This window comes from Danaus plexippus, chromosome 11, assembly GCF_018135715.1.
Source record: "Danaus plexippus chromosome 11, MEX_DaPlex, whole genome shotgun sequence".
Taxonomy (NCBI): Eukaryota; Metazoa; Arthropoda; class Insecta; order Lepidoptera; family Nymphalidae; genus Danaus; species Danaus plexippus.
The window spans coordinates 8,192,675-8,207,297 of record NC_083544.1 but is presented as its reverse complement, the minus strand read 5'-3'; the positions used below and the strand labels follow the sequence as shown (position 1 = coordinate 8,207,297).

Genomic DNA, 14,623 nt, shown 5'->3' with positions numbered 1-14,623 from the left:
AACCAGCTGTTGATTTGCCTGTGTATTAACACTCCTTTATCACGAATTTGAGGTTTTGTTAGATTTCTCAAAGACCCTTAATAAGATCCTCACTAGATGATAATGGAACTAAATAATAAAATAAAAGAAGCAGCCTAAGTTACTCTTTATGACATTACCTACTTACAAGTGAAATTCTCATCAAAATCGGTCTAGTCGTTCCAGAGATAGACAAATATTTTGAGTAAAAACTTTCTCATGCGTTTACTGAAAAGCAGTCAATTTGAAATTACAAAATATACACTTTTATTTATTAGCGCACATAGTTATTAAAATAGATCAGGAATCAATAAAGACCAACTCATTGTTATTTTAGACTTTCAAATTTATATTCTGGTAAGACATAAAAATAGTGCATGAGCCTTACTTAATAGATTTTTCACTAAGCATAGAGCATGAATCACCAAGAAACGAGTTTTCTAATACTCTATATATTTTTATTATGACTAAAAAATATAGAATTGAATGGGTATTTCTAAATCAAAAACCGCATCCACATTAAGATGTTAATGAATAGTCAATAGATAGTAATTATTATTAATTATATCTGATCTATAATTTTGCAATTCACAAAATCAAATACAACTTACAATGAACCAGCAAAGCAATTTATCATAATTATTACAAAATTTAAAATATTGTTTTATAAAATACAATAATTGTATGTTACAAAACGTGCTCTGACCGATATTTTCAGTGTTATCTCCTTACGAGTGATCAAATACAAGAAATGTTCAAAGGAACCGAGCTTGAATGTATTTGACCTTAGAGATTGATATATTACTTAATACTACTAACATGTATCTAACACGACACTGATATAATGTAACATACAGCATACATTCCCGACAACAATGATTTCATAATACGAGATAGTTAACATGTAATTCAGTTCCAGGGACGATTAAATTGTTTTGTGTAAGAGTGTTCAGGTGTTGCCAGAAATGTTAAGAATTTAGACTAAACTTAAAGTCCAATTTAGTGGGAACACTTGTTAAATATGAAAAAAACATCATTAATAAAATATATATTTTTTTATAGCATGAAAAGCTGGACATTAAATTAATATATATATATATGTATATACTCGTATATATGAATGCACTAAAAAAATAAAAAAACATTGTCGTAAGAGCGTTGTGTAATTCAATTATTTGTAACAGAATTCCAAATGGGTTTTGTTTATATATTTTGAATTAATATTATAAATGCAAGTGCTGATCGTGATAGCTCCGCCGTGTTCACAGCGACACCCACCACCCAATTAAGTTTTCCGTCTTGTTAACATTGCTCTGATAACTATCGGCCTTTTATCTCCCTCTAGCTGTTTTATGAATACGTAACCTTACTATTTGAGGTGAAACCATGTTAAGTTAACACATTGAGATATATTCATTTATATGGCTTTTGTTATTTTCACGGGATATTAAATTCTGGATATTTTTTTAATTTTATACTCTGTGCAGTCTTCACTGTCATTGCAACTCCCAATGTCACTTAACTTTGGATCAACTCGATTTGAATATCGAAATTTTCTGTCGAGAAGTTCTAAAGAATATTTTTTAATGGTCTATTTCATTAAAACTATCAAACTGTATTACAAAGTATAAATAAATCAATAATGTTTCCATTGCTGAAACCAACAAGACAAATAGACATACAACCAGGAACATTAGTTGCTAATGAGCAAGGTCTTACTGTGATTCAAAACTTCAAAACAATGATAGGGAGTTACGCTATTTTTTTCTTTCCAACAAATTATGCCTCTTGCTAAGACTAAGAACTTTCAAAGACTGACATCTATACTTATCTCATGAACCTCATCAATCATTTACTTACTCTGGTGTAACAATGAAGAAGCCCCTCGAGGTCTGGTATATCTTCCTCTCCTGCATGAGCTGAGCCAGCGTGTCGTACACCACCTCCTGGGACGGCGTCTGCATCGACGGGAACTTGGAGGATAAGGAGGTCCTTATACTTTCTAATGTCGCTGATTGACCCTGGGAAAGAATTACATCCAATGGAATTTAGAATCAAAACATAAATAAGGTGTTGTAGCTATTATATTAAAATGATTTTTGCTAAAATGACTTGAGTTCGTTCTTCATAGTTTCTATACAATGAAGTATATATTATGGAAATGTTTAAAATGAATCGGGTACTGTATTGAGTTTTTATTTTTAGTGATTTAACTTTAATTGTTTTATCATAACCCAAAGATATTAAAGATTACGCGATGCAAGAGGAAGGCTAGTGAGTGTTGATCGAAACCGGAAACATATCTATATAATTTACAATAAAAATATTGTCATAACTTATATTACCATAATTAGAGATCGTAAAGAAACAGCAGATTAGAGCTATAAAATTAAATTGATCAAACTAAATAATAATATTAATAATAATTAATAATTTAAATTAAACCGTTTAAATTAGATCAGTACACGTACTTTTCGTATATTTATCAAATTAATCTTTGTAATATTTCATTATTGTGCACCAAATTCTTTAAATAGACTAACATGATATGAGTATTTTAATTTTCACGTCTAACCTATTAGTTGAGACAATCAAAACCATATAATACAGATCTATTGACAGTTGATTTAATTAAAGAAATAATTGCTCCATGCGTTTTAATCAAGCGTGTGTTATTCTCATACGAGATCTGATCTACTTAAGGAAACAACTTGAAATATTTACGTAGGTTCAGCTCCATCCATCATCACAATCTTATCTAAATATCCTTGAAATACTATGTAGGATATTGAGGTTTCTCAGATAAATGTTTTATTGTATTATATGCAAATTGTTTCCTCAATAACGAAGGTAACTTTGAGCGTGTCTCATTTTATCGTTTAAGTACATAAAGTCCTGCGAATATTTTGCATACGGATGTAACGACGTGCGCGTTATCATTTAGTATGTGATAAATAATATATTAATTATCTACATTTGTTATGTTCAAATATAACTTTTTGGTTTGTATATAAATGAAATAAACGAAAAACGAATACTAAGAAATTTTGTCTCTTCGTCAGTATACAGAAATATTGTTTTAAACTATAAATCATATGTACAACCAATAACGTTTTTATAAAATAAATAAATGCAAAAATATTTAAATTAATATAAACCGCCGACCCATATCAATATAAAATATAGACTGATATTTAAATTTAAATTGATTTTCAAGAAATCTCATCCTTGTCTCAATTTGTTTGAGATCGGTCACTAAAATAAAACGGAACACTAACAAGATCAAGGAGAAAAGGAATGGAATTTACAAGAGAACTTAAATTTGTGACATATAATTTAAATGTGGAATGTATTAGCATATTTAAAATGTATCATTGTAAGAACGTACGGCCTCAGCGGTTTGACAGATGTTAATGTTGGTTGCGTTAGACGTTAGTACAATGTAAGTTATTTATTAGGAGGAATAATTTAGGATTTCGTCACAAATTGGATAATTCAATCATGGAATAGGTTAAAGGTATATATTATAGTGATAAATTTCAAACATTTAATGATATTATAAGTATATATGTTCCCTTTGAAATATTTTATATTGTGGCTAATAAATAGTCAAGTTATTTAAATATATGACTTAAATTCAACAAGAAAATAATAGATTCGTCTAGTCACAGACCAGTTTTGGTTTACTGGACATAATTTATATATTTTTTTATTAATTTTGGATGAATGTATAAATATTTGCCTAAACCACTGTATGTATAAATACAATAAAATTAAAAAAAAAATAAACTTATAATGGTTTTATATTCAAAAGTATTATAAATGTAATTGTAACGTTTTAAAACTCCAAATTCAATTCCACATCTCGTATTTTATGATCACTGTACGACATTCTATTGAAACGATGATTGCGAACTAGCTTACGAAATGACAAATTTAGTTAAATATATCGGAATGTTTGGAATAAATTGTATTATGATTATGATCTGGTTATTTATAGTTATTGTATTTGGTTATTTTGTAATTCGAGACATACCTTTGGATAACCGAGATCAATACAAACAGTTCGTTTCATACGACATCGACGAAAAGTCGGTATTAATTCATTATTTCAACTGCAACACTGGAATAGACATGTCATTATGCTTGACATTTAGTGACAATACAGAATACACGTGTTGAGGAATGTTCCGTATTATATGTGTGAGTTTAAATCTGATTAGTGTGTGTGTATTTATTTTAAATAGTTTAATGTATGTCAAATACACTTAATATTTAAATTATACACTCATGAAATATATTAAAGATTAACATCGATTTTAATCGCAATTTTAACCGACTTAAAAATAGGAGGTTCTCTATTCGTCAGTTCATTTCTGTATCCGACTTTGATCGTTTTGCAACAGGCAAAGTTGTAATATTAGTACAATAACTTTCTCTTAATTTGTTTGATAACTTATGATATGAAGGATAGAAATAAAATCAACAATTGCTACTGATGTCTACATATTACCTATAAAATAATGTTGGTAACTAATTTATATTATATATCAAATCACAATAGATTTAAATTTTAATGCATTTATTCCTCGACAATTTTCATACAAAAATCATTAGAATGACAAAACAACTTTAATTCTAAGTCCTTTAAAAAATTTAATCGAAAATCTTATATAAATATATCAGTATAAAACAATTGCAGAAGCTTTAATAGCTTTTTATGTGCTCGATCCTAAATAACGTACAAAATTTGGTAACTGTAAGCGTAACCTCAATTACAAAATACTAAAATGTACATTTTACTCACAAAATAAGTTAGCATAGCACGTGATCGACCATTAAGATGCTGACCTCATGCCATCGATATTTAGGGTTGTTTTGTGAAAACACGTCGACGTACAGGTGTCACACAAGTCATAAGAGATTATATGGTATTAAATCTTAGAAATATTTTCATTATGAGATCATAATTTTATTTCGAATTTCGTATTCTTATTTCGAATTTCGTATTCTTATTTCGAATTTAAATCATAGATTTGGTTTTAAACAACGTGTTAAAATAAAATTATGGTTGAAAAATTCTAAATTTATAATGACAGTTCTATTCAATATCTTCCCTCAGTCTACACGAGTTTATAGATAACATGGGACATGGAAGATAAAAACCTATAGCAATAGATAAATAAATGTTCATTTAAATATGAGATAACTGTGACAGTTGCTAAACTTGGGCCACAGATTAAAATATGCGGCGCGGCTCGCAACGCAAACCGGTATGTATTTTTATATTTTTTACATTTCATGGCCAACAGTCATCATTCCGGTATTAGGCTGCACAAATCCTGTTATAACTGAATCTCTGATAAAAATATTCAAAAGTTTGTTCAGAGCACGCATAATGTCAGATGGAAACCGTCAATTTGCATCACAGTCCGGGCGGTGACATTTATTTAATATAATTCTATAGCTATTATCCAATAGAAGTATTGGCCGAATATGGTAATAACTTGCCTCATAACACCGTAATCTGATCGACGGTAAAATTGTTATACTTACTGTTATTCGGGTCATATTAAAATGATCCTTATCACCTGTGTCGTGAGGTCCATGATGCAGTCGCAGAGCGCCTCCGGCAGCGGCGTGAACTGGCCCTGGTAGGTCGGCGTCACGATACAGTCTTCGATGTCCCCTGGAGACAAACGAATATGATAATATAAAATTTGTGTGATCAGAATGCAAAGCATCAAAAGTTTTGTGAAGATAGGATTAAAAAAACTATCTTGTAAGTTAAAATTCCATCTTGTTATTTAATTTGCAAGTATATCTTTCGAAACTTCGAAAAAACAAGGAATTATAATAACAAGGAATGTTAAAAATTTTAATAATAAATAAGTTTCTAACAAATATATATTCCGAGTTACATTAAATGACCATTTAAATCTTGATGTTACGTGAAGTATTTATGGTTAATCATTCAACAACAGGTACATTATTTAATATCCGACTGCGCAGAGATGTATACACGAAATACTGTTAAGGCGTCGTATGTTGAGTGACGATTCAAACTTGGAGTAAGCGTGCCGTTCATAAAAAAAAACGTAACGACTCGAATCAATTACATTTAAATTGTTTTCTGAAGAATACGAGAAAACCTTAAAATATCTTTTGTCCGGAAAAAGTTGATTTGAAATGATTTTAAAAATGGCTAACAGTAATTTAAGTAATATTTTTTTATACCTAAAGCCAGACTGCAAGAATACAACGTTCACATTTCTATGGAGCAGCAAAAAAAAATGTAACTCGTAACATTATACATAAGTCCTTGGAATGGGTTGATAGTTTAATTTGAAAAAATATCATATGCACACGATTATAATAGACAAGCATATATAAAATCTATTGAGTGATATCAACAAATATTTGTCATAGACGTAAATATGACATAAGCACTTAACATCTGTAACGTTGAAACGATTACTTAAATTCTTATAACTCTGGACAACTCTTCAAAATAATTGCTATGGTATTTCTTAAGCGATTCTTGTGTAAGATTTGGGCAACCAATAAATCTTTATTCCAGCGCATCTTATTAGTTTACACACAATCATTATATATATATGAATAGATTACTTCTATCATCTTAATAGCTGGTGATGAATTAAATCTTACCATCATAAATTAATTAACAACGCACACAAAAACTTCAATAGAGCCATTACATAAATACAATACTAATGCCTATAAATGGAGTTTTTTTGTGTAAATATGAAATATTATGGCAAGAGGTTAATTACATAACTTAATCGTATGGCATGTTTTGATGTTCCAGAACATTCGAGGGCCTCGGAGGTGTTGATTTTAAGATCTTATAACCTACTCTAGCCAATTGCATAGAAAACACTTGATTCTCTTAAGCTGAGGTAAAGCATACGTAACACAAGTAAAAGACGCGGTAACTGTTCATAATCCTCTGACATCATGTTCAAGTTATGGCAAAAATATTATCCACACGCACGAACTAGTCGTTATGCAATGTCTTTTTAAATGAAACTCATAGTAAACGTGGCTAGAGACTTGGTATTCAAGGTTAAAATATTTCTAATCAAACAATAATGCGTAAGTAACATTACCACAAACAGCTAATTACTTTATGTTGGATTGCATTAAGGCTTAAGCTATTCATGAAACGCGGTCCGAGCTCGTGTGCTGTAAAGTCCTGGTTTTACCGCCTTCATAAATTCCCTTCACAATGCAGTCTCCGACCAGCTCGTTGGAACAATGCCAAAAGAGTCTAAGGCACTAGATCAAGCGGGTAACGTTTTAAGGATCTCTTGTACGAGTTCGGTACGGTTTAAGTCTATATCTGTGATAACCTCATGACTATAGTGTTTGTTACAAAGGTTTTAGAATAAGAAAAATCCTTTACTATTTATGAGTTTATCAGCATTTTTTGGTCATCATATAATATATGGTCATCACAGAAGTAGTTACTTCTAACTTTCAGTACGTTTTCAAGACTCTAAGCTTCATTTTGAGCGTCAAGTCAGAATTACTTTATATTCTGTACCAACGAATTTTTCAACTTTGTTTTTCTTTCATTTTGTCTACGTACCAAATTTATGAACGACGACTTTTAACGGATCGAGTTAATTTATAATGATATTAACGATCTTTTGTCACATTCATTAGTCCATGGCTACAAAAACCTGTGCGAATGAATTTACATAAGAATATTTTGTACCAATTAACATAATTCCAATGAATTAGGCGGCAAATTGATTTAATGTGGGATCATATTACTGTGTTGTTCGTTCATTCGTTCTCAAACAATCATTGTTTAGTCGCATATAAATTATGCGTGGCCACCTATTTAGCTAAGTTCCGCAAACAGGGGCTTACAGGGCTTTGATTTCCGCATTCACTTCATGGGTAATTTTACTAACTATGGGACTCCACATTTGAACTTATTTACGCATAACAGAATTGAGCATTTTAAGGAATCAGGTATTATACATGTATACAGATTATATATAAGCTTAAAATAAATTTTAAATATAAAATATGCTAGTGCCATTAATTATTTACGATATTTATACACAGTGAAATAAACGGACACTTACGAGATAATTTTATTTAATATATACGTTTTACACTATATTATATGTTTGTTTAAATTACTTCAAGGACAATCATAATTCAATAATTTTATACAGTGATGAGGACTTATTATTATTATAGTTTTTATTTCTTGATATCAAACGTGAAAATTCAATTTGATCACTTAAGTTCGCAATATTTTTCCTTCTTAGAGGTCGTTGGAAATATAATAACCGGTTATCTTATAACATGTATTTGGTGTTTATGTTACTTCAAGAACGAATGGGACACAAATGAGTTGTATCACGATAAACACATAAAGTTAGTGCAATCAATGTTTACGGTGGGTGTAAAGGTGCCGAATGCACAGCGGTCGAAGCGCCAACTTGTTCGCTTATGGGTTGGAATGTGTGGGACCGCCAAGGCCATGAAATGCAAACCAAAAGCCAATAAATTTATAGAGCTTTTGCAAGCTTTTAGATGACACTGGACGTTTTTATAACCGAGCTATAAAAAATATTACGTAACATAATCGGTTTTTTTTATTTGTTTCTTTTTTTAACCTGACAGAGGTCCATAGTTTATATAGTTTGCGAGATATCAATAGTTTTGTTTTATATAATATCAAATTATCGAGTTGTACGTTGATGTAATCGTATGGTAATGTATACATAATATGTCTAACAGATTAAAACATGAAAAGGGACGAACTTAAACCAATCTGCAATTTGTTTTACGAAGAGATTGTTAAAAGAAAAAGTTTTACGAGCTCTCTCTTAAGAAATGTCGGAGTAGAAAATTAAAAAAAAAATCTCGCACCTGCCTTTAGCGTGTGTTCAAAATAACATGTAATCTGTTTAAACCGCATCTTCTCTTTATAAAAACACCGCATTGTGGGAGTCCTGTCCCGTAAATATCGAGATTAACGATCGGTCAGGTTGCGAAAAAAAAAACGCAATATTATCTGTACACTTTTTGTGACACACTTATGTGACGCGGTTTTTTGTTTTGGTCTTAATTACATTCTGATTAAATTTAATAAAAACTAAATAAATAACGAAGTTCACAAATCATTCAGTTCTTAACTTGTGATATATATAGTATATGTCAGTGTCAATGTCAAACAAAATACAAACATTTGAAAGAACTGTTTGTCAAAAGTGACAATACAGATTTGACATCCCGAAGAGACATGTATTAAAAAAAACACTTAACGTAATAAAATATAATTATATTAATATAAACACATCTTACAATATAATCGAGTGGACATCGAACAAATAAAAATAAAATTCTACTTTTAGTTACATAGCCGGATATACAAAATTTTACCGAACGTTCTAACTTTAAGGTGTTAAAGGCTGTTAAATATTAATTATAATTAATTGATCAATGTAACGTTTTAAGTGTAATAAGTTTTCTCAATCAATTAAGTCGTATTTCCAATCACTTACCGATTCAGATTCATTCATTTATTTATTTATTTTTGTGGTCAATGCCAAGAAATTAAGTATGGTCATTTGTAATTGTCATTATTTTATTTATTACAAAACTTAATTTTTGGAGATACATATTGTCTTATATTCTGAGATACTACTGTCTTATATTCTGAGATAAACATAGATTAAAATATTCTATAGTCAACAAATACTGTGTATGTTAATTGTAATGGCTGAATAATATTATTTCATTGCTCTTTATCAAAAATATAAAAGAAACAAAATCGTTCTTAAAATTTTTAAAGGTTTTGAAATGTTTTTATTTTATAACATTGATTTTTTTACAATAATTGTACTTAATTCCTTAGTAACGAGATAAATTTTATAATAAATGTATTTCAATATTATAATAAATTTATTTAAAAATTGAATCAAACTTATATTATAAAAATTATAATATGAAATTAGTGACATCCGCAAGCTATTCTTTGTATAGTTTAGTGAAATTAATAAAAATAAGTTCACCATATATGAAAAAGTGTGAAAATCATATTAATTTTTTTCTTATCATGATTGTAAACTTAAAACTCTTAATAAAATTTAATTCCACGAAATTCCATTATCAATTTCCATAATAATCGTTGCGCACGCGAAAGTTTTCACTTCTAAACGTTTGATTTACGTCTTTCAGTAAGACTTAGTAACTAAACACAACAGCTATGTCTGTGTTTGTAGTTGAGCGAGGCGGATTCATAATAAGGCTTTTTCACACTTGTGAATTGTAGCATTTACTTTATACGACAAATAAACCTAACTAAATAAGACGAAGAACTTGTAACTTAAATTTTAATTAAAACATACTCTGAACTTAAGGTAAAAAAAATATAGATTTCTGAATGTTAATATAAAATCAAATTTACATTCTTCAAATTATATGTAATAAATAAATCTAACGTTATCAAACAAATAATACATTATTTTAAATAGTAAAACTCCAACCCGCTAGTATGTTCGGATATTTACACAGATAGTAAGTACCAGTTGCGTGATACGTCAATGTACTTAGTACGGCCGTCCAAATAAAATTATGGTCTGTCATACTTGTTAGCGATAATAGCATTTGTTTACTAAACATTATAAAGTACTAAAGCACCTCTAAAATACATTAATTAATTCTGATATGAAAGCTTTTACCGCCTATTAGCGAGCGATTCAAAGATAGTTGAGTTTGTTTAAATAACTTTTTTGTTTTACAATATTAATATTCAGATAGCGTGTTTCGAATATTCATCAGTGAAAATTATATATCATAATATGGATAGATAAATTTTTTATTACAATTCAAATTTTATATTTTTATTGTTCAAGTGTAACTCATACAGAGGAAAATAAATTTACAGGCTGCATTATTGTAAATTACTTTATTTATTTTATTAAAATTATTTTGCTGATCAAAGAAACTCTGAATAATAGTACAACCTAAAGAGATTAGCGTTTATAATAATAGCTATTACGACATCAGCTATCCGAAGCTAAACAATTTAAGTTAAATATTTAATTACATATAACCTTCAAGATATTACAATATATCATTTGACTGTCTACTAAATCATTAGCACGTAATCGGGCGCCATCAACACCAGCTAATTATAACCGATGCGTCATAATTGCATACGCATGCATGCATTAGCATGTAATAACAATACAGACGCTGCATATCTCTACACATCTCGCATATGGAATGAATTGTGGAAGTAAATTTAAACGATTTCACTTAATATTAAAATAAATATATTTTTTTTCTTGTAAGCAATTAACTTTTACTTCAAGATGTAAAAAAAATATTTGATAGGAATTCATAAATAACTCTGTTACACAGATGAAATACATATTTTGTTTAAATTTTCTGTGAAATATCAAAACTAATTGTTTATTATATTTATACGCATCATTGAATACCAACATCATTTTTATTTCACGATAATGATGAGCATCTTTATATATACAATAACAGTCAGTATAACGGAAATCTTAAAAATATAATTTCAGTTTAAATAACCATGAAAAGATGTTAAAAGATTTACGTGAAGGCAAAACCTTAATTATTATGGTAACATAAATCGCTTTCATCTGATAAACCGTTGGAATTAACTCCAGTGAGCAAGTGTATGTATCTTCAGGCAGTTTTATGAATTTCGTATAAATTTTATAATAAACCTAAATCTCCATATCTTATTAAAAAATTATAAACAAAAAATCCGATGACAAATCTATATGAAATGCATATTTAAACTGTTCATGATATATACAGATTAAAAATATACGAAATAATAAAAAAAAAGTTCCTAGCATAGATTACGAAGAAAAAGAAAAAGAACCAGAATAATAAACATTTTCATCTAGTTCTTGAGACATTCTCCACGTCGTAAAGTCTACGTGCGGAATACGTGGACGGCGCCAAATAATCTCTAAGTAGGTTGTTTATCGCACGTCTTAACAGTGAGGGCTGGACGTCTTAAACATGCCTCACGCTTTAAAAAAAAAAAAAAACAAAAAGAAAGATACATCATTCGAATGTTTCATTGCATCATTAAAGTTATCCGTCTGAATCTCCCATTATATAAAAATGAACATTTTCTTGGTAACTTCACAAGTACTGTATATAAAATGTTGCCCAGGACGATTACCGAATTTTAAATTGCTTACTCCAGCAGAGTACCACGACTCTAATGCCAAACGATACTCTACTTTGGAGAATTTGCATTATAAATCTTTTTTATAATGAGTTTAAATAGGCTTTGGAGTTTTATAGCATACATTTAACAGCTTACATCCAGACATGGAGATAAAATTATGTCTATAATGTTGGCTATAGCTTTAACATATTAGGAACATTTCCCGCAAACGCAAACTTTATGAATAAAATAGTTTGCATATAAAGTATTAAGATTTGTGCCTTTAAACTTGTAGAAGGTAGTCATCATATTAGATATTTCGCAGCCAGGTATTTCAAATGCTGGAAGAAAAACTCAAGTGTCAATTATTACGAACTATTTCTCTATTGCAGTTTCTTAGAATTAAGCGGTTGTGTTACAAGACGAGCGCATTTTTCGCAATGAATCGTTTATCTTTATAAATAACTCGCATTATCTAGGATGTTATTATGCAAACAATACTATCAACAATAACTACTAGTAACATCAAGAATTATTCCATCCTGCCATTATAACAACGTGTGTAATATTTAATTATTTTTAATGAGCGAGTCGCATGCACGGAAATCTTTTTTTGTTTACAATGAATATTGCCATTCATCAATTTTAACAGTACGTGATACAAGAGTTCACAGACCTGTTATATAATGCGACCTTCATTTTCATCTTGCAATCGTAATTAGCCGGTTAAAGGTCAGGGAGGTGTCTAATAAGATCTGTGTGAATCAATTTCTCTACCTGCGGCGGCCACGCCTCGCACTTATAATACATTGTTAAACAAACACTGATTAACGACAAACTAATGCCTTCAGGTGTTAAATGTATGGGAACCAAAAAGATAAACATCTACGAGATAACGAATGCAATTGACCTATGGAGAAATAAATTTAATTATGGACGACCGAAGTGCTTTTTTAAAATAGTGCAGTGTAATAAAATTAAAATATAGGCATTATAATAAAGAAATTTATATCAAGGTGTGAAAATATTTCTTTTTTTTTTGGGTTATTACACTTTCTAAGACATACGCTAATTCTAAACATTTACACTTTTTTTCTATAGGGGATTTAATTTGACACGAAACGAGCTTGAGATACATATATCAGTGTGGAGCTAACTTATGAACTAGTCAGCAGAAACGAGAAGTAGAATGAAAAAACTTTAACATTAAACAACACAACCATCAAATGTCCATTACCAACTTTTAATTTAAAAATCTTTTAATGTGCGGAAGTTTATAAATCACTTTTACCTTTATATATCTATAAAGTAATTTAATTGCTGTCGCGGGTGTGTCTCTCGATAGAAAAATTTCTACCCAACGTTCAATGTTACCAAGTTTAACTCGTGACCAGGTGGAAAACTAGTTTGATCTGATAGAGATCGTAATGGAAAAATAATCTATTTTTTGTTGCTATAAGTGAGTTTTTCATCTTAATTTCTAAACAATGTTATTTACGTATGCACGAATCATTTACTAAGATATTCTCGTTTACATCACAAATAACATTTTTTTTTAATTCTGATAAATAAAAGAGTGACGACAGCTTGCCCCGAAAGTTCAGGAACTTAGTTATCCTTGAAACAAACGATATTTTGTATAGCTTGCAATTTGATAGCTGTTTGAATGCTGTCCGCTATCCGTGATCATGACACGATCGTGATACTAGCTCGTGATCTACATTCAGACCTACAGATGGCCGGCGACAGCTCTTTGACCTCAGGTCTGTGTAACAATGAGATTACTTTCGTTTCTTCACCAACAAGGTCAACGATCGAAAACCGTTGTTCCGTCGAGATTTTGAATATATCGCCAAAGAATGGACTATCCGGTAAAATCATCGGACTATGAAATCGGAGCGTCTGTTTCGCGCCAAAAAATAGCCGAATATCTTTTATGTTTCTTTTATGATTTATGTCACATTTAAAATCAGATATGCCACGAATGTACAGTTAGGGTTTACGATTATAAGCAATGTATAATTAAAAAGTTAGTTCCATAGCAAGTGAGTTAGAAAGTGTTTTGTAACGATATAAAAGTAATTATTTGTTTCCCGCGTGGGCAGCGGGTTGCGGATACCGGCTTCAATTAATACATTTCAATGGCCGATTCAACTTTTTTGTTGATAACATGATTGATAAAACCACTCAGCGTCATTAGCTCTAATAACTGAACAGTAAGTTCAATATATTCTTTCAAGATAAACATGAGAAGTTTGTGAGTGCACTAATTATATATAACAATTAGCCGGTTTTAAACAATTGGAGGCGGTGCCAGGGGATGTGTGTGATGTGGTACGCTCATTATGATTTAGGATTAGAAACCCACCACTGGGAATTGGAGCGAGATGGTCC

General features: G+C 30.0%; 1 protein-coding gene across 2 annotated transcripts in view; it reads right to left on the bottom strand.

Moving 5' to 3' along the window:
* The window catches only part of LOC116765578 (M-phase inducer phosphatase), an 84,989-nt gene that overhangs the window by 14,347 nt on the left and 56,019 nt on the right, over positions 1-14,623 (bottom strand). For both annotated transcript variants that reach the window (XM_032655093.2, XM_032655094.2), the window contains exons 4-5: positions 5,610-5,707; positions 1,879-2,039 (exon numbers count right to left, since the gene is read on the bottom strand). In XM_032655093.2, the coding sequence (XP_032510984.2) occupies positions 1,879-2,039; positions 5,610-5,707 (259 nt within the window). The remainder of the gene's footprint in view (positions 1-1,878; positions 2,040-5,609; positions 5,708-14,623) is intronic.